The sequence below is a fragment of the Fusarium coffeatum genome (genome assembly GCF_003316985.1).
Source record: "Fusarium coffeatum strain FIESC_28 chromosome Unknown BRIP53273_contig_29, whole genome shotgun sequence".
Taxonomy (NCBI): domain Eukaryota; kingdom Fungi; phylum Ascomycota; class Sordariomycetes; order Hypocreales; family Nectriaceae; genus Fusarium; species Fusarium coffeatum.
The window spans coordinates 45,221-70,423 of NW_022157826.1; the positions used below are offsets into that span (position 1 = coordinate 45,221).

At 52.1% G+C, this 25,203-nt stretch overlaps 1 protein-coding gene across 1 annotated transcript in view; it reads right to left on the minus strand.

Moving 5' to 3' along the window:
- FIESC28_01039 (uncharacterized protein) overlaps positions 1 to 24,883 on the minus strand; it is a gene marked incomplete at both ends in the record, with an annotated part of 28,092 nt that extends 3,209 nt beyond the window's left edge. The window contains 2 exons of the mRNA XM_031155190.1: positions 167 to 11,025; positions 11,080 to 24,883. Coding sequence (XP_031020739.1) covers positions 167 to 11,025; positions 11,080 to 24,883 — 24,663 coding nt within the window. The remainder of the gene's footprint in view (positions 1 to 166; positions 11,026 to 11,079) is intronic.
- Positions 24,884 to 25,203: the final 320 nt, after the last annotated feature.

Consider the following 25,203-nt stretch of genomic DNA (forward strand, 5'->3'; position numbering starts at 1 on the left):
AGTACAGTAAACAGACAAAGAGAAAGCTATGAGCAGAGCATAAGAGCTAACAGTTGAGTGTACAGACATAGGAAAGAGATCGAAAGCAGATCTGTCGACAGATCGAGTGCATAGCCTGACATACAAAGAAAAGGAATCTTCAGGGATAGTTTGAAACAGTCTATACCGAAAGGTTGTTGCTGTTGACGCATCGAGCTCCATCGTTCCAAGTTGACGAGGGGCCTGTTGCTACAAAGACAGGAGCCCCTACGGTTGGGGCGATGGGGAACTTGTAGATGTTTCCGTTGGAGTTCTCCGAGCCATAGAGGTTGCCATCTGCCGAGGCATATACGGCACCGAATAGGTTGGAGCCGGTAACCATGCCGTATGCCCTGACGGACGACCATGTGTAGGCGGTACGACTAAAGCGGGATAGGGTAGCTGTAAGTCCGGCTGAATCGTACATGATTCCATACATAAAGTCGCCACCGCCAGGAACAAACGCCCAGTCAGCTAGACCCCCGGTGGTCACAGCAGTGCCACTCATGAGAATCTTGCCGTAGGTAGACGAGCCGGGCTTAAGGTCAATACACCACCAAGCCTTTCCTTGATTGGAAATCCAGTAACGGCCCATGTTGTCTATGTCACCCATTTGAACATTGGGATCTGACGTGCGAGTGGATAGAAGTGTATAGCTGCCGTCGCCACCGATGCGGATAACCTGTGAGCCCGTACTGTCCTGAACCATGCCGTAGATAAAATTGTCTAGCGAATTGTATCCGATAGCATTGAGATTGCCACCAGGCCCAATGGGGCTGGCAATAAGCGTTGTTTTTCCGGTAGTAATATCGACACGGTAGAAGGAAGTCTTTTGTGTGAGGTAGCCGTTGGGGTCACAATTCAGTGTAGGTGGACCAGAAGGCGCCGCGCTCGTACTTGAAGCAACCGCTGAGCTCGTGGTTGCAGGTGGAGACAGGTTCAGTGAAGTGGTGGGATCCAATCCTATGCACCTAGATCCATCCCCTGACAGTTTAAGGATAGCGCCGCCCGGTATAGCCGTAGGGTTGGTAGAGCTTCCTAATGCGAACTTCCATGTCTGGCCAAGAACATTCTCTTGTGCATACAAAGTCCCACCAGGTCCTGACCAGGCGGCGCCCCAATTCAAGTTGAGAATAGTAAGGACAAAGTTGGGGTACGACTGGAAGATTTCCCAAGTATGAGTTGTACGTGACCAGCGGACAACGTTGGTGCGTAGTAGACCGGATTGGATGATTGAGGCCTGTACAGCCCAGAGATAGTCTCCAGCACCAGCGATGTATACCCAATCACCCACGCCCGAGATGATGTCGACAGCGGATGTTCCGCTGCCGATAACCTGGTTGACAGTCGAGGAGGTAGGGTTCACGTCGATACACCACCACCTCTTACCGCTCTCAGATACCCAAAGCCGGCCTTGTTCGTCAACATCGCCCATGGTGATCGTGTTGGAAGGGATAGTAGTATCTAGAGTCTCATAGCTACCATCGGAGCCGATACGGATGAGCTGGGACTGGACACCACCAAGAACTGTGTTGACGACTCCTGAGATCAGATCTTGATTGACAACACCATAAAGATAATTATCGAATTTGTTGTACCCGATGCCGTTGATACTACCGCCAGCACTGATGGAAGACGAAATGGTTGAGCGAGCACCGGTAGTGCTATTGACGGTTGTGAGAGTATTACCAAGTAGGCTTGACACCACTTGGGCGTTTCCGTCGCAAGTAAAGGGTGGGAGAGGAACCTTGGCAGTAGAACATCTGGCGCCATCTCCTTGTAAATTGAGGATCGCACCACCGGGTATCTGGGTCGGATTGGCTGTACTGTTGATGTTGAATCTCCAAGTCTGGCCAAGAAGGTTTTCTTGACCATAGAGGGTACCACCAGGTCCTGCCATAACAGCACCCCACTCCAGATTAAGGCTTGTAAGCACAAAGTTGGTATACTTCTGATAGATTGACCAAGTGAATGTTGACCGTGACCAACGAACGATGTTTGTACGGAGCAGGCCTGATTCGATAAGTGATGTTTGTATGGCGTAAAGGTAATCACCTCCGCCAGGAACATAGGCCCAGTCGCCGACCCCAGAAATAATGTCAACAGCTGAAGTGCCACTGTTGAGTATCTTGCCAAAGGTAGACGAGCCAGGCTTGACATCAAGAGACCACCATTTCCTTCCACTTTCCGAGACCCAAAGTCGGCCCTGCTCATCGACATCACCCATGGTGATGGTGTTCGAGGGGATAGTAGCCGGTAGGGTTTGGTAGGCACCATTCGAGGCGATGCGAATTAATTGGGAGGAAGGACATCCGGTAAGACCGCATAAAATTCCTGAGACGAGACCTTGGTTGACTACTCCGTATATGTAGCCATCGAGCTGGTTGAATCCGATACCGTTGATCGCGCCCGCAATGCCACCAACGTTCAGCAGAGTTCCGCCGGGGCCAATTCCACTCTTGATTGTCGTACGTTGGCCAGTGTTAAGGTTGACCTTTGTAAGAGTATTACCCAGAAGCGTTGAAATGGTATATCCGTATCCGTCACAGCTGAAAGTTGGTCCAAAGGTAGCTTGCGGGTAGGGCGACGTCGTGCTTGATGTAGATATCGCCGCCACAGGAACGGAGCTGCTGATCGCGGGAACAGATGTGACTGGAGGCGGGACCTGAATGATAACAGTCCCGGGATCGCCCTGATTGGCAGGAGGTAAATAGGTGGTCGCGATCTGGCTGATGGTGGCGACGGTCTGGGTGCTTGTCTTGTTATACGGAATCGGGAGTTGAACCAAAACCGTGCCAGGATCACCTTGGTTCCCAGCGGGCATGTATGTTGTCATGGCTTGGCTGATGGTACTGACGGTAGTAGTTGTTGTTACGTTGTATGGAACTGGGAACTGGACCAAAACTGTGCCAGGATCGCCCTGGCTGCCAGCAGGGTTGTACACGGTAGTTGCATGAGTGATAGTACTGACCGTTTGTGTACTTGTCACATTATACGGAAGCGGAAGCTGGATAATGACAGTTCCAGGATCACCTTGTGTGGCCCCAGGATTGTAGGTAGTCTGAATCCTGCTGATGGTACTTAAGGTTTGCGTAGTAGTAACGTTGTAAGGAACTGGGACTTGGACGATAACCGTATTGGCGTCTCCCTGTACGCCGGCAGAGCTGTAGAGTGTTGTTGGTCGAGTAATTCCGGTAACTGTCTGTGTCGTTGTTACAGTGTAGTCGGGTGGTAGCTGGACTACAACAGTTCCGGGGTCACCCTGTGTAGCACCGGGGTTATAAGTAGTCTGAACCCTGCTGATGGTGGCCACGGTTTGGGTAGTAGTGACGTTATAAGGAACTGGGACTTGGACGATAACCGTATTGGCGTCTCCCTGAACACCAGCAGAGCTGTAGAGTGTTGTTGGTCGAGTAATTCCGGTAACTGTCTGTGTCGTTGTCACAGTATAATCGGGCGGTAGCTGGATCACGACAGTGCCAGGGTCGCCTAGGCTTGCACCAGGATCATATCTTGTCATGACACGAGTGATAGTCGCCACTGTAGTAGTTGTAGTGACATTATAAGGCAACGGGACCTTGACAAGGACCGTGCCAGGTGCGCCTTCAGTTGCCCCTGGCTGGTACGTAGTTGCTGCCTTGGTGATATCACTCAGGGTTGTAGTTCTTGTGACGTTGTATGCTGGCGGGAGATCGACATAGACGGTGCCAGGGTCACCTTGTGCTCCCGGGCTTGAAAACCGGGTAACAGGTGCTGTAATGGTAGATACAGTTGCTGATATCGTGACGTTAGAGTTAGGAGGTAGTTCGACAATAACGGTGCCCGGGTCGCCCTGTGTTCCTGCTGGAGCAAATGTTGTTGATGCCTTAGTGAGCGTCGGAATTGTTGTCGTAATCGTGACATTGTAGTCGACCGGAAGCTGGACAAGGACAGTACCTGGGTCACCTTGCGTTGCGCCAGGGTTATAAGTTGTTCTGGCCCGACTGATCGTACTAATGGTTTGAGTCGACGTCACATTGTAGGCTGGAGGGACTTCCACCAAGACCGTATTCGGATCGCCTTGGGAACCGGCTGTCAGGTATGTGGTCGTTAACCTGCTAATGGAGGTGACCGTTTCGGTTACAGTCACGTTATACTCCGGTGGAAGGTCCACATAGACTGTTCCAGGGTCGCCTGGGGATGCGGGGTTCGCAAATCGTGTAGCGGGCCGACTTATCGTTGGAACAGTTGATGTTACTGTGACATTGGAGTCTGGCGGTAGTTGAACTATAACAGTACCAGGGTCTCCTTCTGCATTGGCCGAGGCAAATGTGGTAGATGCTCGTGTGATTGTTGGAATGGTCGTAGTGACCGTCACATTATAAGCTGGCGGCAGATCCACATATATGGTTCCGGGGTCCCCGATGGAGCCTGGCTTTGAGTATAGGGTAGTGGGCTTCGTAATCGTCGAGATGGTCTGAGTAATTGTAACGTTGGAATCTGGAGGAAGCTCAATGATTACAGTGCCGGGGTCTCCCTGTGTACCAGCTGGAGCAAATGTGGTTGAGATCCTTGTAATTGTTGGGACAGTTGTAGTGACTGTAACATTGTAGTCAGGGGGAAGATTGACATAAATGGTTCCAGGATCCCCCATTGTACCTGGGCCAGAGTAGACAGTGGTGGGCCTTGTAATTGTCGAGACCGTTCGTGTTGTCGTTACATTGTATGCAGGAGGCATTTCAATAATAACGGTACCAGGGTCACCCACTGTAGCAGCTGGGGCGAAGGTAGTAGACTGCCTCGAGATAGTCGGCACCGTTGTTGTGATGGTTACATTGTAGGCTGGTGGCACGTTGATGTAAACTGTACCGGGGTCCCCAATTGTTCCAGGGCTAGAATATTCTGTGGTGGGTCTCGTGATGGTTGAGACTGTTTGTGTTACCGTTGTATTATACTCAGGTGGCATCTCAACAAGGATAGTGCCAGGATCGCCCTGTTCAGCTCCCGGAATGAACGTAGTGCTCTGCCTTGTGATGGTGTAGATCGTAGTAGTAGCTGTGACGTTATACTCAGGCGGCAAGTCGATATACACGGTCCCTGGGTCACCAGTTACAGCTGGAGCAGAGTAACGAGTTGCTGGCCTGCTAATTGTCTGAATTGTGTCGGTCGTTGTGACATTGTACTCAGGAGGCAACTGTATAAGGACTGTGCCTGCGTCCCCTTGACTAGCAGGAGGTATATAGGTTGTAGTTACTCGGCTGATTGTGCCAACCGTTGTAGTCATTGTGACATTGTGATTCGGCGGTACATCGATATACACTGTGCCTGGGTCTCCCTGGGTACCAGGGGGCACATACCTAGTAGCGGGGCGCGTAAGTGTAGACACAACGTCGACAATGGTGGTGTTAGTCTCCGGTGGCTCCTCTATGATGACAGTGCCAGGGTCACCCAGCTTGCTTGGCGATGCATAGGTTGTGGTAATGCGAGTTATCGTGCTGATAATTTGAGTCACCGTAACGTTCCTGTCAGGAGGTAGTCCAACAATGATAGTGCCAGGATCCTCAACGTTGGCAGGGGGTGCATAGGTCGTATAGGGTGTCGAGATAGTAGCAGCTTGTGTCGTGATAGTGACGTTCCTCTCTGGTGGAAGTAGCACAACCACGGTTCCGGGATCACCGCCGCGACCTGGAGGCGAATACGTGGTATAAGCCTTGGTCAACGTAGGAACCATCGTTGTGGTTGTCACGTTTCGGTCGGGCGGTAATTCGATTAGAATTGTGCCGGGATCGCCTTTGCTCCCTGGTGGAGCATACGTTGTGTAAGCTGCTGTCAGACTAGCGATCGTTGTGGTAACAGTGACGTTGTGGTCAACGGGGTATTCAACGATAACCGTGCCAGGGTCACCTGCTTTACCTGGGGCAGAGTAGGTCGTACGAGGAGCAGCCAAAGTCGGTACTTCTGTTGTAACAGTAACATTTCTGTCCGGAGGTAGCTGAACAATAACAGTACCTGGGTCACCTTGACTTCCTGGTGGAGCATACGTTGTACGGATCGCAGTAAGAGTCGGTACTTCAGTTGTGATAGTGACATTTCTGTCCGAAGGTAGCTGAACAATAACAGTACCTGGGTCGCCTGGACTTCCCGGTGGAGCATAGGTTGTGCGGACAGCGGTCAAAGTCGGTATTTCAGTCGTAATGGTGACATTGTGGTCGAAGGGTTTCCCCACGATCACGGTGCCAAAATCACCCTTGTTCGCAGGAGCTACGTAACTTGTGTAAGGGGTAGTCAGGCTCGCGACTTTAGTTGTCACTGTAACATTTCCGCTGGGAGGTAATCCCACAATGACTGTGCCGGGGTCTCCCTGTTTCGTAGGGGAGACATAGGTCGTCCGTGGTGATGTGATGGTGCTGACTACCTCGGTGACTGTTACATTAGGCAATGCAGGTACACCAATGATCACCGTCCCGGGGTCACCCTCCTGCGCTGGCGCCGAATATCTGGTATAAGGCGAACTTTGACTGTCAATCTCGGTTGTGATAGTGACATTGGAATTGGGAGGAAGTTCGACAATAACAGTACCAGGATCCCCTGCGTTGGCAGGTGGTGAATACACGGTATGAGGGGCAGTTCGAGTGCTGACAACGGAAGTAATCGATACGTTCCTCTCGGCAGGCATACCAACAATAACCGTACCTGCGTCGCCTGGAGTGTCAGGTGGCGAGTATGTTGTGTATGGTGCGGTAATAGTAGCGTCCTGCTTGGTGATCGTTACATTAGTTTGAGGAGGTGGAACCTCCACAAGTATAGTTCCGGGATCACTTGAAGCGCCTGCTGGAAGATAGGTTGTATAGATTGCCGTGATGGTGCTGATGGTCTTGGTACTGGTGACATTGTAGGCGGTGGCTGCGCCGGGTGTCTCGACGATGAGAGTACCATTCCCGCCACTACTTGCAGGGGGTATGTATGAAGTCACCGGTCCGGTAAGTGTTCCTGCGCCAGGTCTGGTGATTGTAACATTTTGGCCAGGTTGTCCATCCGATACACTTTGTGATGTAGACATGAGCTTCTGGCCGGGCACGATAATCTGGATAGTGCCGGGATCCCCTGCGGAGGCTGGGGGGTTATAACTTGTAATAGTACCTGTAATTGGAACAGTGGCGGCGCTGGTAACTGTGACGTTATACTCAGGCGTCTCAATTAGGATAGTCCCGGGATCACCAGGTGAACCTGGAGGTAGGTAAGTCGTGACTGGTGCATTGATCCCAGAAGCACCTTGGGTTGTAGTGATATTGTAAGGGCCAAGGGGTGTTTCGATAATAACAGTGCCAGGGCTACCGGGGCTCTGAGGTGGGATGTACGATGAACGCAATGTCGTGACTGTTCTGGGAGCGTCTGTTGTAATTGTAACATTGTAGTCAGGAGTCTCCACGATGACTGTCCCGGGATCACCAGGCGTAGCCGGTGGGGAGTACGTTGTGAAAGGTGCGGTGATTGATGCACCCCTCGTTGTGGTGACGTTGTAATCCGGGGTCTCCACAATGACGGTACCCGGGTCACCGGGTGTGCCTGGAGGAGCATATGTTGTCAGGATTCTGGTGACTGATGCAGGCGCAGCCTTTGTGACAGTGATATTATATTCGTTGTTCGGCGTCTCAACGATGACAGTGCCAGGATCACCAGGTGTAGCTGGAGGTACGTATGTGGTTTGAAGTCTGGTAACAGAAGCAGGGGCCTGACGAGTAGTAGTGACGTTGTAATCCGGAGTCTCAATAAGGATCGTGCCTGGATCGCCTGCAGAGCCTGGGGGATAATAGGTTGTCAGTGGTGCTGTTATGCTAGCTCCTTTAGTAGTGGTTATATTGTAAGGACCAATAGGAGTCTCTATAATGACAGTACCGGGATCTCCCGGGCTCGCAGGAGGTGCATAGGATGATCTCAAGGTCGTGACAGTCTTTGGGGCCTCCGTCGTTATCGTAACGTTATAATCGGGAGTCTCAACTATAACTGTACCAGGATCTCCGGGTGAAGCTGGGCTTAAGTATCTGGTGAGGGGAGCTGTTACTGTTGCTCCCTGGGTGACAGTAGTGTTAGAAATGGGCAAGTTGACGGAGGAAGAAGCTCCAACCTCGGGGACCTCGATAACGACAGTACCCGGATCTCCACTAGAAGCCGGAGGCTCGTATAGTGTACGAATGCCTGTAATCGACACCGATGCTGTTCGAGTCAAAGTAACGTTGGAAATGGGCAGGCCAACGGAGGAAGTAGCGCCAACCCCAGGGACCTCGACAACAACAGTACCATGATCTCCACTGGAAGCCGGAGGCTCGTATAACGTACGGGTGCCTGTAAGAGATATCGATGCTGTTCGGGTCAAAGTTACGTTGATAGCAGGTGTTTCGATAAGAATTGTGCCTGGGTCCCCAGATGAACCAGGAGGCATGTATGTTGTGATGGCTTGAGTGATAGATTCAGGACCAGCCCTAGTAACGGTGATGTTGTAGTCATTATTGGGTGTCTCCAAGATAATTGTACCTGGATCACCCGATGCTCCAGGGGGTAAGTATGAAGACCGAAGGCTTGTCACCGATACAGGGGCCTCCTTCGTCATAGTCACGTTGTAGTTGGGGGTGTAGACAATAATCGTGCCAGGGCTACCAGCAGACGCAGGTGGCAGATACGTGGTGTACTGGGACGTAACGGGAGTGGAGGCGGCTGACGTAACTGTGATGTTGTACAGGCTGAAGAATGTTGTATCTTCCACGGCAGTGGGGGTTCCAACAACGACAGTGCCTGCTTGATCGGAAGAAGCAGGTGGAAAATAGGCTGTGGAAGAAGCGGTACCAGAGATACCACTGTAGACCGTAACATTGCGCAGTGTTCCTGTGTTACCCGGAGTCTGAATCAGAACTGTTCCTGGTTCTCCGGTAATAGAAGCAGGGACAAACGTTGTCCTGGCGACAGTTCCAGAGACCTCTGTGTAAACGGTAACATTACCAGGACCTTCTTTGGAGTCGGTAGAGTCGCCTGGCGTCTGGATCATGACTGTGCCTGCCTGGCCCGAAGAAGTAGGAGGTATGTATTTGGTGACGGGTGCTGCGACGGGACCAACAGTGTAAACGGTCACATTCGTTTCACCCGCTGGAACCTCCGATGTATCAAGAGACCCAATTGGTGTTTCGATAATCACGGTTCCTGGATCCCCTTCGGATGAAGGAGGTGCATAGGTAGTGAAAGGGACCGTGACTGAAGTGCCGCCAGCTCTGGTGATAGTCACGTTGTAGTCTGGTATCTCAACAATGAAGGTGCCTGGATCAGTTGACACCGCTGGTGGGGCGTAGGTTGTCATAGCTTTGGTGACGCCACTGGACGCGGGTCTTGTTATAGTAACATTGCCATGCTCAGCTAGTGTTTGGTCCAAGTAGACGCTAGTCTGCACAACGATGGTACCTGGCTCCGTTCCGCTGGGAGGGATGACGATAGTGTTGATCTCCGCGCCGGTAGTGAGAGTGTCAGTTCCCAAGTTTGACTTCGCCCCGGTAAGGGTAGACGGATCACCGGGAATTGTGACTGTCGCACTGATGGTCACATATTCGCCAGTCTTGGAAGCACCGGGGGTTGCTTCTGTGGTGGCTGCTGTGTCAATTGGCGTGTAGATGATTTGGGTTCCCGGGTTTCCATTTGAAGGAGGAATGATTTGTGTGACATTCTCCACAGCATCTGGAAACTTGGTGTTGGGCTCGATAATCGTCACATCGTTATGGCTATCAGTAGGAGTGATTGTGATGGCGTCAGGATTTGAGCTTGTCGAGCCTGGCGTCGTGATGGAGTCGGTTTGAGAACGTGCATCAGTGGTTAGAACCGCCGGTGTCGAGGCCGGTCCGCTCGCAGAGTCTACCGAGACAGGAGATGTTCCGGACATGGCAGCAGTTGGTGTCTCGATTAGCACTGTACCTGCACCCCCTGACTCGGATGGTGGAAGATACTTTGTGACAGGGGTTTCAATCGCTTCAGTGCCGGTAAAGGGCCGGAATATAGTTACGTTGGGGCTACCGGAATTGGCGGGAATAGTGATACCAATGGGTTCCGATGTTTCCCCGGCCGTGATAGAAGCCATAGTGCTTTTGCTGGTTACATCTATGACTGGAGTCTCGATGATAACTGTTCCTGGCTCTCCAGACGCTGTAGGAGGTATATACCTGGTGATAGGCTCAGTGATGGAACCTGTACCGGAGTATGGTCTGATAACAGTTGAGTTGGGACTCTGAGATGTAGGAGGCAGAGTTATCACTGGGTTGTCGGACAAGGGGCCCGGACTCTCCGAAGCGGCAGTTTCAATGATAATTGTACCGGGCTCACCAGATACTGTGGGGGGTAGATAGCTAGTAATAGCCGCAGTAATTGAACCCGTGCCGGTGTACGGCCTGATGACTGTGACGTTGGGACTGTTGGAGCTAGGGGGGATGGTGATGGCCGGTATGTCCATATTCGTTGGGATAGAAGAAGCGATAGCGCTATTCAAATCCTTCGAGTTGGCGGGAGTCTCAATAATTACCGTTCCTGCGTCGGTTCCAGTTGGCGGCACGTAGATTGTGCTGACTTCATTCCCTGTGCCACTTCGAACCACGGTAACGTTCGGGCTTCCAGGGTGGGCGGATATGGTCACCGGAGCGTCAGAAGAAACCTCAGAAGTCTTCGATACCGGTGTCTCAACCACAAAGGTACCAGGATCGCCGGACGAAGCTAGAGGTAGGTAGGTAGTGATAGGTGCAGAAAGACCTGGGGCGCCATCTCGCGTGATGGTCACATTGCTTCCAGGTGGGTATTCAATTATCACGGTTCCTGCGTCGCCTGACGAGGCAGGAGGCTGATATATGGTAGTTGCGCCTGTTAGAGAAGCACCCCCTTGAGTGAATATGGTTACATTCGTTTTTGGAGTCTCCGAGCCAGACGAAACAGTCTGAATAAAAACAGTTCCCGGATCACCACTTTTTTGAGGAGGAACGTAACTGGTGATGGGCGTCTTGATACCTGGTTGGGCCAATGTGTACATAGTCACGTTGACAACTGGCGTCTGTGACATACCACCAGTGAAAGAAGCAGGAGTCTCGACAAACACGGTTCCAGGCTGACCTCCCGATGCAGGAATAGTGGAAATAGTGACAGGCGCTGTGATGACGCCGGTACCTGTGTAAGGTTGCAGAACTGTGACGTAGTTGTCATCCCCAGGTGGTAGAGTAACAGGGCTACTGCCACCATCGCTGCTGGATGTCATCGCTGTGGCTGGAGTTTCTACTATGATAGTGCCCGGTTGATCTCCTTCGGGGGCAATCGTCGTAATGGTCACAGAGTCTGTAATGGTCTTCGTACCAGAATACGGGCGGAGGGATGTGACATAAGACATGATTGCTGAAGGGGTCGAAGTAACAGGCTCTCCTGAGCCAGCTGTCCCTATAATAACAGTACCAGGCTGGTCACCTTGAGGTGCTATGGTTGTAATGGTAACTGGGGCAGTGATCGGCTCTGAACCAGTGTAAGGCTGATAGATTGTAACATAGGGTATGGATGTAGGAGCTGATGTAACCGGAGCCGCTGAACCGGGCGTTTCGATAACTACAGTACCAGGCTGATCACCCTGAGGTGGGATGGTTGTGATGGTAACTGGAGTAGTAATAGTACCTTCGCCGGTGTGAGGTCGATATACTGTCATATACGACATGGGCATAGGCTCTGACGTAACTGGGGGGTTAGAGCCGGGGGTTTCGATAATCACAGTACCTGGCTGATCGCCTGTGCCATCAACTGTAGTAACGGTGACGGGACCAGCGATGCTGCCTTCGCCGGTATGAGGTCGATATACTTTTACATACGACATAGGCGTTGATGTGATTAGGGGCTTAGAGCCGGGGGTTTCGATAATCACGGTACCTGGCTGATCGCCTGCGCCGTCAACTGTAGTAACTGTAACGGGTGTAGTGATGCTACTTTCACCAGTGTGAGGTCGATACACTGTCACATACGACATAGGCGTTGATGTAATTGGGGGTTCAGAACCAGGCGTTTCGACAATCACGGTACCTGGCTCGCCACCCACAGGCGCAATTGTTGTCAGCGTAACCGGTTGAGTGATTCTACCAATTCCTGTGTGTGGCTGGTACACCGTCACATAAGGAAGGTCTGTGGATGACCCGGGTGTTGCTGATGTTACGGCGGGTGTCTCGACAAACACTGTGCCAGGCTCATCAGCTGATGCGGGAGGCTGGTATCTGGTCTGTGGAGCCGTTAGAGACGCTGGTCCCTCAGTAAAGATGGTCACGTTGCTTCCATCTTTGGAGCCCATGGGAGTCTCAGAGGCTATGGTTTGGATGAAGACAGTTCCTTCTCCACCCTCTGTTTGTGGAGGAGCATAGCTGGTGATTGGAGTCTTCACGCCCGATGGTGCCAAAGTATAGATCGTAGTGTTCGTGCCAGCATGAGCCATATCCGATGAGGGTTGGCTGATTGGAGCGGGAGTCTCAATGATGACGGTTCCAGGTTGCCCAGGCGTATTTGGTGGCTCGTATGAGGTAACGGGGCCAGTAATAATGCCTGGGCCTGGATATTGGCGAACAACAGTAACATTAGGGCTTCCGTTACTTGGAGGAATCGTAACAGCGGGAGGTGACATTGTTTGGTCTTGAGACTGGGATTCCATTTTAGACAAATCTCCAGGAGTCTCGATGACAACAGTCCCGGGCTGACCTGATGTGGCAGGGGGGATGTAGCTGGTAATAGGTGCTGATATGAATCCAGGGCCAGGGTAGGGTTTGATCACCGTCACGTTACGGTTCTCATCATTGGAAGGAATCGTAATAGCAGGCGAGTCGGATACCTGGCTATCGGTGGTAGATTCAGGAGTAGGAGTCTCAATAATAACAGTTCCTTCACTCCCAGACATAGGGGCGATAGTCGTAACGGTAATAGGTCCTGTAATATGCGCTGTGCCGGTGTATGGCCGATAGATAGTCGCGTAAATGACACTTGCAGTCTGGGGTACGGGTGTTTCAATGATTACAGTACCTGTTCCAGAAATCGCAAGCATAGTCGTAACAGTAATTGGAGCGGTAATCTGATCAGCACCTGTGTATGGCCTGTAAATAGTTACGTAAACATCTGCAGGCAGGTTGGTTGTGAGTGGGCCTTGAGTGCTAGCCTCGGGAGTTTCGACGATAACTGTGCCAGGTTTACCGTCTGAAGCACTGATAGTAGAGACGGTTATAGGTGCTGTGATCGCCTCGGTACCAGTATAAGGCCTGAAGATCGTGGCATAGTCGTCACTTCCGGCTGGTAGAGTAACAGGAGCATTCACGGAGGGACTGCTAGGAACAGTGCTGAGAACATCCTCTTTCACCGGAGTCTCAACAATGACAGTACCTGGCTGGCTGCCTGAGGGCGAGATCGTGGTAACCGTTATGGGGGCTGTGATTGGAGGACTTCCTGTGTATGGTCTGAAGACAGTTACAAGGTCATCGGCTCCAGCAGGAATAGTCAGGGGAGGGTTTGCGCCTTTGATCGTGCTTTGTACTGCAGGAGTATTGATGATAACAGTGCCGACCTCGCCACTTTGCATTGGAGCCAGAGTGCGAGTAATTTCTGCGGTCATATCAGTAGCTCCGTCAAAAGGCTCGTAAATGGTGGTATACGAGACAGTAGGTGCTACAGTTACGGCTTCTTTTGTTCCTGGTGTTTCAATGATAACGGTACCCGGCTCAAGCCCCTGCGGCTGTATTGTTGATATCGTCACTGGCGCAGTTATCTGACCAGTGCCAGAGTAAGGCCTGAACACAGTGACAAAAGCTGACTCGCTTATCATTGCTGGGCTCGAAGTAGCCGGTAATTCAGAACCAGGTGTCTCCACAATCACAGTACCAGGCTGATCGCCTTGAGGCTGGATCGTGGTGATTGTAACAGGGGCCGTGATGCTACCCGCTCCAGCGTGTGGTTGGAAGACAGTGACATATCGTTCTTGAGGGATAGGTGATGGGGTAATCGGAGCCCCCGAGCCGGGAGTTTCAATGTAAACTGTGCCTGGTGCTGTACCTTGGGGGGGAATTGTAGTAACTAGGATAGGCTCTGTGACGGTACCCGCTCCAGTGTGCGGCTGGTAGACTGTTACGTACGAGGCCATGCCATCAGGAGCTGATGTGACGGGAGCCCCTGAGCCGGGTGTTTCAACAATTACAGTACCAGGCTGACCGCCTTGAGGGGAAATTGTAGTGATAGGGACTGGACTATCAACACTACCATAACCTGTATGAGGCTGATAGACAGTCACGTAAGACGCTTCAAGGACAGCTGTTGCCGTGGTTGCAGGTTCTGAACCAGGTGTTTCGATGATAACGGTACCGGGTTGATCACCTTGCGGGGGAACTGTAGTAACAGTCACTGGATTGGTGATGCCTTCCTCACCAGTATGAGGTTGATAGACTGTTATGTATGAGTCCTGGCTAGCACTGGCTGAGGTAATCAACGCGGCAGGGGTGTTAAAGATGATAGTGCCGGGCTGATCTCCTTCCGGCTGAATAGTTGTGACAACAACGGCTTCAGTAATGACACCTGTGCCACTGTATTCGATGTAAACCGAAGTGTAGGAAGGAACTGGAGGCGTCGTAGTGATAGGAGGTTGAGATCCAGGGGTCGCAATGATGATAGTACCAGGCTGTCCACCGTTGGGAGGGATACTTGATACAGTAACAGGGTCAGTAATCGAGCCAGATCCGCTATACGGCTGATAGATTGTCACAAAAGGCGCCTGTGTCTGAATAATGACAGTGCCAGGTTGATCCACTGAAGGAGGAATCGTCGTAGCCACGATTGGTGAAGTAATCTGGTCGACCCCGGTGTACTCAACCGTGGTCGTGACATACGATCCCTGTGTCCCCACAATAACAGTACCTGGCTGATCACCCCGAGGAGGGATTGTAGTAAGAGGGACTGGACCTGAAACCAAACCGGCCCCAGTATACAGTGTGGAAGAAGTGACATAACGACCTTGTGTCTGCACAATGACAGTACCGGGCTGATCGCCCTCAGGTGGGATAGTGATGACCGTAGTTGCCTCAGGGGAGAGGTCTGACCCAGTATATAGTTCCGTGACCGTCACGTATGATGGCATGGGGGGTGTCGTAGTGACGTGAGGTGCAATACCAGGAGTCTCGATGATAACTGTTCCCGGCTGGTCTCCTGTAGGGGGAATCGTAGACACAGTTGTTGGGCCCATGAGCTGGTCAGATCCAGTATGCGGACGATAGACAGTAACAAATGGAACCTGAGTTTCAACGATAACGGTCCCTGGTTCGTCGCCCTGAGGCGGGACGGTTGTCATCAAAGGTGCCGTAATCTGACTAGTTCCAGTGTATGCCTTTGTGATGGTGACGTACGAAGCCGGGGCATTGTCTAGAGTGCTAGGAGGTGCTTTCTGACCCGGAGTGTTAATTATTACCGTTCCAGGTTGGCCATTAGCCGGCTCGATGGTCGTTTCAGGCACTGCTTCAGTGATCCTGCCAGTTCCTGTGCCAGGTTGGTAAACCGTCACATAAGTAGCACCGGGAGCAGAGGTTGTGATAGGCGGCAGTTCTCGATCCGGAGTTTCGACTATAACCGTGCCGGGCTGTGTTCCTTGAGGTGCGATAGTTGTAATAGTAACTGGAGTCGTGATTTTTTCCGTTCCAGAGCCTGGACGGAAGACTGTAACATAAGCACTGTCTTGAGAAGTAATGGTATTCGTCGAGTCGACGCTTGTCTCCGCATCTGTTCGAGTGACCTGAACAGGAGTCTCGATAACGACGGTGCCTGGCTGGCCGTTTGAAGGCGCAATTTCTGTAACAGTGATAGGAGCACTGATCTCGGCTCCAGTGTGAGGTCGGAACACCGTCACGTAAGACTCATTCGGTCCAGGGGGTAAGGTAACTGTAGGGTTGGCCCCGGGGGTTTCTGGCTCAGGGGTTTCAATAACAACGGTACCTGGCTGGTCACCTAGACCGGGTAGAGTCGTAACAGTTACAGGAGCAGTTATGGCATCGGTTCCAGTGTGAGGTCTGTAGATGGTAACATACTGGCCGCCTGGGCCAGGAGTAAGAGTAACTGGGGGAATATTTTCCTTGCTGCCAGTTTCAACAGTTGGTGTCTGAATAATAACAGTTCCGGGATTACCATTGGGAGGCTGGATGGTTGTGACTGTAGTCGCTTCGGTAATCGTGTCAGGTCCAGGATGAGGCTGATAAACTGTATCGTACATGCTGCCAGGGCTAGCGGAGGCGGTGCTGTATACACCAGTATCCTGAGTAGGAGCAGATGTCTCTACGATAACAGTTCCGGGCTGGCCATTAACTCCTTGGATAGTAGTAACTGTCAAAGGTGCCGTAATGCTATCAGTGCCGGTATAAGGTCTATAGACCGTCGTGTAGGCGCTGTCAGAGTCAGATGGAATAGTCACAGGCACATCACCACCGACTTGAGTCGAGGCCGGCGTTTGACTACCTGGTGTCTGGACGATAATCGTTCCTGGTTGGCCGTTGGAAGGAGCAATAGTAGTCGCAGTGACAGGCGTTGCAATGGCGTCTGTTCCGGTGTATGGTTCGAAGACGGTGACGTAGCCGTCATCACCTTGCACGGAAGTAACATCAGGTCTTAAACTACTCTGGGCAATAGGTTCTAGAGTAGCTGAGGTCTCGATGATTACTGTGCCTGGTTGTCCACCAACTCCCTCAATCGTGGTGACAGTGACAGGAGCCGTGATAGTTCCAGGTCCAGTGTATGGCCTATAAATCGTCATATAACCACGGCCATTCGAAGGAACTGTGACAGTAGGGCCAGATGCGCTTGGAGTCTCAACCGGTGATAACACAGGTTTCGATGCAGGCGTCTGTATAACCACAGTACCTGGCTGGCCGTTGCTTGGCGGAACCGTGCTAACAGTGACAGGCGCAGCGATTGTGTCTGACCCGGTATATGGTTCATAGACTGTCATGTACCCATCTTGGCCCTGAGAGATTGTAACAGGTGGATTATTTGTGTTGATGGGCTGGCTTCCAACTTGAGATTCGGGCTGAGAGGCAGGCCCTGGAGTTTCGATGATGATAGTGCCTGGCTGGTCGCCAGATGGAACGGCTGCGGTAACAGTAGTTGGCACTGTGATTTGTTCAGTACCTGTATAAGGCCTAAAGACCGTCACGTAACCATTGTTTCCAGCAGGCAGGGTAACAGGGGGGCTTCCCACGTTGGTTCCTTGCTGGCCATCGGTTTCAATGATGACAATGCCAGGCTGGCTACCCTGTGGAGCACTGACTGTTCGAGTAACCTCTCCGGTGAATTGTCCAGTGCCGGTGTATACTTCATAGATAGTGGTGTAAGAACCAGATGGCACAAGCGTGACAGCAGATTGCTGTCCGGGTGTCTTGATGACAATAGTACCTGGCTTGTCTCCTTGTGGAGGGACAGCTGTTACAGTCACAGGCGATGTGATGGGATCTGTGCCTGTTTCAGGCTCATAAACGGTGACATAGGAGGGTCCAGGTGTCTGAGCAATACCACTGTCGGAAGCGACCTTCTGGCCGGGAGTCTCGAAGATCACGGTGCCAGGCTGATCCCCTTGAGGCGCAATAGTGGTCTTGGCCAAGGGTTCCGTCAGGACGCCGGGGCCAGTGTATGGCTCAAAAATTGTTGTGTATGAGGGCGCAGCGGGTGAAGTTGTGGTGGGAGGCTCTGAGCCTGGGGTCTCCACTACAATTGTACCGGGACGGCCGCCAGAGGGTGGGATTGTAGACACAGTCGTTGGCGTGGTGATGGTGTCAGCTCCTGTATGAGGGCGGTATATTGTTGCAAAAGGTGCTTGGGTCTGGATCACAACCGTTCCAGGGCGATCGCCTGTAGGGGCCACAGCGGTGATAGTAACCGGACCAGTTATCTGGTCAAGGCCGGTGTAACTAGCCGTAGTCGTGACATAGGGAGGTATGGCAATGACTACTGTGCCAGGTCGGTTGTCCTGTGGTGGGACGGTTGTAACAGCTGTTGGTCCAGTGATTGGATCAGCTCCCATGTACAAGGTTGTGGTTGTCACGTAAACGCCCGGTACCCCTATGATAACTGTTCCCGGCTGGTCACCCTGAGGAGGGACAGTTGTGAGAGTTGTAGGGGCCGTGATAACACCAGTTCCGGTATAGAAAACTGTTGTGGTGATGTATGACGGTTCAATAGGCGTGGTTGTGACTGCACTTTCCCCACCTGGAGTTTCGATGATGATGGTACCACGTTGGTCTCCTGTAGGGGCGACGGTGGAAACAGTAACTGGGCTCGTAATCTGGCCTGCTCCTGTGTGTGGGCGATAGATAGTCACAAAAGGAGGCTGGGTCTCGACAATAACAGTTCCAGGCTGGTCTCCTTGAGCCGGGATAGTAGTAACAATAGGTTCAGTGATCTGGTCTGTCCCAGTATATTGCTGCGTAACCGTAATGTACGAGGGGGAGATATTCCCTGGAACAGAAGCGGCTTGTTCAACTGGTGTTTCATAGATGACTGTACCCGGCTGGTCGCCACTTGGAGGGATGGTAGTCACAACTGCTTGGTTAATCGGGTCTCTGCCGGTGTAAGGCCTAGTAATCGTCACGTATGCATCAGGAATGGGGAAAGAGGTCACGGGAGGCGCTTGCTGACCCGGAGTCTCTATAATTACTGTACCAGGTTGGCCGTTGGTTGGTTGTACTGTTGTTAGAATCTGTGTTTCAGTGATCTTTTCTGCCCCTGTAGCAGGCTGATAAACTGTCACCACACTAGCACCTTGTCCAGCTGAAGTAGTAATAGGGGGTAGGTCTTGGTCCGGAGTTTCAATAATGACCGTACCGGGTTCATTGCCAGTGGGCTGCTCGGTGGTGATAGTAATAGGGCTTGTGATGCGGTCGGTGCCAGTATGGGGACGAAAGATTGTGACATAAGAAGCCGCAGGCTGATAAGCACTACTTTCTGTCGGGCCAACAACACCAGAAACGGACGGAGTCTCCAGCATAACGGGAGTTTCGATAATAACCGTACCGGGTTGGCCATTGGCAGGTGTAATCGTCATGACCGTTACAGGAGCAGTAACCAGGTCGGCTCCCGTATGGGGACGGAAGACAGTAATGTAGGATTCATTTGGTCCTAGAGGAAGCGTGACAGTTGGATTAGGTCCCGCACTCGCTGGTTCTGGCGTTTCAATAATAACTGTCCCCGGCTGACCACCGGCTGGTGAGATAGTGGTGACGGTAACAGGCACATTGATGCTACCAGTTCCTGTGTACGGTCTGTAGATAGTCGTATACTGATCGCCAGGCCCTGGGTTCAGAGTAACAGGAGGGATCACAGCCTTACCACCAGTCTCAAGACTCGAAGCGGAAACCGATGCCGTAGTGAAATCGAGAACTGGTCCAACAGTTTTACCCGGTGGCGTCTCTACAACGATAGTACCCGGCTGGCCATTAGCACCGGGGATGGTGGAAACGGTTACTGGTTCGTTAATGGGACCGGGGCTTGTATTAGGTTGGTATATCGTCACGTCAGATCCTTGAGGACCAGGAAGAACCGTCACAGGGCCATTGTCGGTGGACTGACTTGTAGCTTGTGCCTGGTCCATGGGTGTTTGAACAATTACAGTTCCAGGCTGGCCGCTGGAGGGCAGAATCGTGGTGGTAATGGGGGCTGTGATAGGTCCTAAACCGGTATATGGTTCTGAAACTGTCACATAACCATCATTACCCTGTACTGTACTCGCGCCAGATCCTGAATTGGATTGTTGAGAGGTGGCCAGGGGCACTGGAGTCTCGATGATAATCGTTCCTGGGCGACCTGAGGTAGGGGCGACCGTTCCGACCGTGTGAGGCTCATCGATCATGCCTGGTCCTGGGTATGGCCTATATACAGTGACATAGCCTCCATCGCCTGCAGAAACGGTAACCGCAGAAGGCGTGAATTGGCTTTCTTCTGATGAAGTCGTAACTACAGGCGCAGGGGTCTCAATGACCACTGTTCCAGGCTGGCCATTCGTTGCTGCAATGGTGCTGACGGTAACGGGTGCAGTAATGACGCCAGGACCCTCGTGGGGTCGATAAATCGTCACGTATCCGTCTTGGCCCTGGGGGATAGTGACAGGAGGGTTGTCTGTGGTTGGTGCTTGCTCTGTTGGCTGAGTGAGAGGAACGGGTGTCTCTACAATCACGGTGCCGGGCTGTCCACCAGTGGGAGAGGCCTGAGTAATCGTAACAGGGGCGGTAACTCCAGAGCCAGTGTGAGGCTTGTACACAGTTACGTAGTTGTTGCTTCCAGCAGGCATGGTGACTTCGCTCGAGACCGCTGTCGTTGGCGCAAATTTTGTATTAACATCCGGTGAAGGGGTCTCGATGATGACTGTCCCAGGTTGATCACCTGAAGGAGTAACAGCGGTAATGGTGATTGGCTGATCAATGTTGCCAGGACCGGGGTAAGGCTTATAAACCGTAATGTACGGGTTATTGTTACCGGTAGGAATCGTAACTGGGCCTGTCTTGGTAGCAGTATTTGCTCCCGGGTTCGGAGTCTGGATGATAATGGTTCCAGGCTTTCCAGAAGCAGGAGCTTGAGTATAGGTAACTGCGGATGTGATGTCACCTGGCCCTGGCCACGGCATATAAACTGTCACGTAAGATCCTGTGGGATCAGGGGGAATGCCGATAGGAGAGCTCGAACCAGCAGTTGTCTGACCCGCCGAGGTTGGAAGGTCGGTCGGCTGTGTCTCAATAAAAACAGTACCCGCTTGGCCGTTTGAAGGTGCCTGTGTTAGAGTAACTGGTGCTGTAATGGTTCCAGGACCAGGATATGGTCTGTATACCGTTACATACTGGTTACTGTTTGACATCGTCGGGGCAGGGGTTTGAATAAGAACCGTTCCAGGTTGACCGCCAGTTGCCAGTTTCGTGATAGTAACAGGAGAAGTAATAACGCCAGGGCCTGGGAAGGGGGTATAAATGGTTATGTAATTATCTGTCACGGGTGCAGAGCTCTGCGTCAGTGTGGAAGTAGGGCTAGATGGAGTTGTGATAAACACAGTTCCTGGATTGCCACCAGACGGCGCCATTTGTGTCCTCGTAATAGGTGCTGTGATGACACCAGGCCCTGGGAATGGGAAGAATACTGTCACGTATTGGTCACCATTCAGTGCAGTACTTGGCATACTCTGCTGTATCTGAGTGCTAGGTGCAGGTGTTGTAATGTAAACAGTACCAGGACGGCCGCCTGATGGGGGCTGGGTATAAGTGACAGGAGCAGTAATGACCCCTGGTCCTGGGAAGGGCAGATAGACCGTTACATATCCATCAGTCCCTGAGACAGTACTAGTAGCCTTACTCTGCTGTTGAGTTGCACTAACCTTAACGACTGGGGTGGTAATAAAGACAGTACCAGGACGGCCGCCGGAGGGGGGCTGGGTATAAGTAATAGGTGCACTTATCTCACCTGGCCCAGGATATGGGACAAAGACTGTGACGTAGCCATCCACGCCCGAAGTGGTAACTGGCAGGTTTGGTTGACTGCTAGTCGCCGGTGGGGACGCAGGCGTTGTGATGAAAACCGTTCCGGGATTGCCACCTGAAGGCGCCTGTGTCCTGGTATAAGAGGCAGTAATAATGCCTGGACCAGGAAAAGGCACAAAGACAGTCACATACCCATCTGTGCCTTGTGTCGTGCTAGGCCTTGGTGATGTGATTGGAGCTAAGGTTTGTCCAACAGGTGTTTGGACGATAACGGTTCCAAATTTACCACCAGTGGGCAGAGCCTGCGTGACGGTGATGGGCGAGTTGATGATTCCTGGTCCCGGGAATGGCTTGTAGACTGTAACGTAATTGTCCGTACCCGTAGTTGTGATTGCTGGGGCAAACTTGGTCGCAGGAGGTGTCATGATGAACACTGTTCCTGGGTTTGTACCAGATCCAGCTACTGAAGTAGTTATAACTGCTGTAATAACATCTGTGCCAGTATACTGCTGTGTAACCGTGACATACCCGTCGGCACCAGTCACAGTAGCCTGAGGCCCTGGAGAGGTGCTAATCTTCACTGGGGGAGTCTCAATGATGACGGCTGTGGACTTGCTACCACCAGAGTTTGTGATAATAACAGTCTCTGTAATCGTGGTGTCATGATCATCTGTGCAAGGCTGATAGATCGTAACCGTTCCACCAATTATTGTTGGAGTGACGGTAATCGGGCCTTGAGTCTCGACAATAACGGTTCCTGGTTCCCCATTCTTGCCATTGATAGTTGTGACAGTAATAGGCTCAGTAATAGGCTCACCAACATGTGGTCGGTAGATAGTTGTGTATGCGCCAGGGGCACTAGGTTGAACGGTCACCGTCGTACCTGGCCGGGTCTCCCAGTTAGTCACGGTTCGGAACTGGGTCACAGTCCTCTCCGGAACAGCAGGTGTCTCTATGATGATAGTACCGGGTCTTCCATTTGAAGGCGACTGCGTAATGGTAACAGGGACGGTAATAGGATCACCCTTATGAGGCCTGTAGATGGTCACATATGGATTGTTGTCATTCGGAGGAATCGTTATGGGTGGACGATCTTCCCCTGTCGTGGTGATCGCATTTTGACCCTTGGGTGTATCAACTGTGGGAGTTTCAACCACAATGGTACCGGGCCGAGTGCCACTAGGAGGAATGGTGATTGTGATAGGTTTCTTGATAGGGTCACCCTTGTGTGGCTTGTAGACGGTTATGTAAGAACTACCACTGCCCGCAGGAAGAGTAATCGGTTCCTTGCCAGGACGATATGTCTCTGGTGACGGTGTCTCGATGATAATTGTTCCTGGTTGACCATTTTCCCCCTTTTGAGTAAGGGTAATAGGCGCCGAAATGGGGCCACCACTGTGAGGTCGAAAAACAGTGACAAATTTATTACCAGTCCCAGGGGGGATTGTGAAAGGTCCGTCGGGGGCCCGGGTAGTCTGACCGCTTCCAGATGGGACCGGGGTCTTGATGATGACAGTCCCTGGTTGCCCCTGACCACCGGTCATGGTGATAGTTGTGGGAGCCGTAACAGCATCAGTACCAGTGGGTCCCTGAATGATGGTCACCATGGATCCTCCCGAGCCAGCTGGGATTGTAATGTCGTTGGTTCCCGACTGAGGGGCGGGAGTCTCAATAATAATAGTCCCTGGCTGGCCGCCGCTGGGCCGGATCGTCCTGGTCATAGCAGTGGTTATAGGATTCTCGGGCTGCTTTACAATCGTGATATAACCACTGTTGGGATCGGGTGGAAGAGTGATAGCATACTGTCCCTTGGGCACATTTGGTGTCTCGATAATGACAGTCCCGGGCAGGGTACCGGATGGGGGTACTGTATAGGTCACAGGCTTAGTTATTTGACCAGACCCCGCGTGGGGCCGTAAGACAGTATAGTAGGGATTGTTGCCACTGGGTGGAATGACCTGGGGCTGGTTATCAGGCATGTCCTCCTCCTGGTTTTCGCCCTTTCGCGTGCTCGAGGCAGTGGGAGTCAGGATAATGATCGATCCATCTCCGCCAGCCGAGGTGGGGATCAGGGAGGTAATGGGGGTTTGGATGGGCGAGGTCCCTGTGTATGGGGCAATGATTGTAGTGAAACGTCCACCGTTACTCGGACGAATGGTAATGGCACCGTCGGGGTTTGTGTTGCTTGGGGGGACCTGAATGTAGACGGTGCTTGGACCACCTACATAAGCAGCCTTGGTAGTAATCCGTGGCTGAGTGATGTAAGTTGTTCCGGTAAGCGTTTCAATAACCAGAACATTTGAGGTAGTTGTTCCAGCTCCAGCGCCTGCTCCAGGTCCAACGTCAGCTCCAGGACTAACACCACCTCCAGGACTGCTGCCAGCGCCAGGACTGCTGTCAGCGCCAGGGCTAATACCACCTCCGGGACTGCTGCCGGCGCCAGGTACAGTACCAGCTCCAGGGCTAATACCACCTCCGGGACTGCTACCAACTCCAGGGACAGTACTACCTCCTGGGCTAATACCACCTCCAGGGATATTTCCAGCGCCATCACCAGCTCCAGGTACAGTATCACCTCCAGGGACAGTACCACCTCCAAGGCTAATACCACCAGGACTGCTGCCACCTCCAGGTTCAGTGCCACCTCCAGGGCTAACACCACCTCCGGGGATATTACCAGCGCCAGCACCAACTGCAGGGCTACTACCAACCCCAACTGTGCTTAATGGTACATCATTCCATGATGTCTGAATGACAACAGTCGCTGGGGCAGTCCCCGCCGCGGGAATAGTCTTTGTAGCATCACCAGTGATGGCGACACCACTAGGTATCGCTGAAATAATTGTAGCTGTCGGGTTCTCGTTGGAAGGCGTAATCGTTAATACGCCGGGCTGTCCTGATGAGAAGGAGGAGTATGCTGTACCAGGAACATCCACGATAATCGTACCGGGATTCGTCCCACTCGGCTCGGCAATTGTGATTTCTTGGTTCGTTGTGGCATCAGCGCCTCCTGTGTATGCTTGGATAATTCTTTCGTATGGGTCGTCGCTTTTCGGCGGGATCGTGATAACAGGATGAGGAAGGAGCGTAACAGGGAATAATGTCCCATACTTGGTGTATGTAGCGACGGTTGGCTGGGCGTTGGTTGGCTGCGTAACGGGATTGTTGTTGGCGTCGCCATTTGCCCCGGTCGCGTCCAAGATCTGTCCCGAGTCCGCGTCTCCGGCGTCCCCGTTCAAGGTAGTCATAGCATGTCCGATAAGGGATGCTTCAAATCCTTCCGCAACCCGTAGTGCGGCATCGTTGATATTGATACCACCCTGGGATTTGGCGGTCAGAATGAGTGTCGAGGCTATCAGCCCCCTTGATAACAACATGATATGGGTTGTTGCATAAATTTAAGGAGCGAATTAGTCAATATTGAAGAGATTGGGTGTGTTCGTGTTTGTGTGTGTTTGGTTATTCACGTTCTTGTTCAGGGCCTCTCGATTGTTTATAACCATTGGGAAATCAGTGAATGATTGCTACACTGTCTGTTTTCGTCTATGCATCTGATCTTCCATATTCGACACAACAAGAGACGCCACCCCATTCACAGGCCTTTTCCACAATTCATTGTTTGCACCTAGACTTCCAACTCCTGCTTCTGTACTCAGCTGGCGTTCTAGATGAAGACGAATTACACTTGTGACGATCT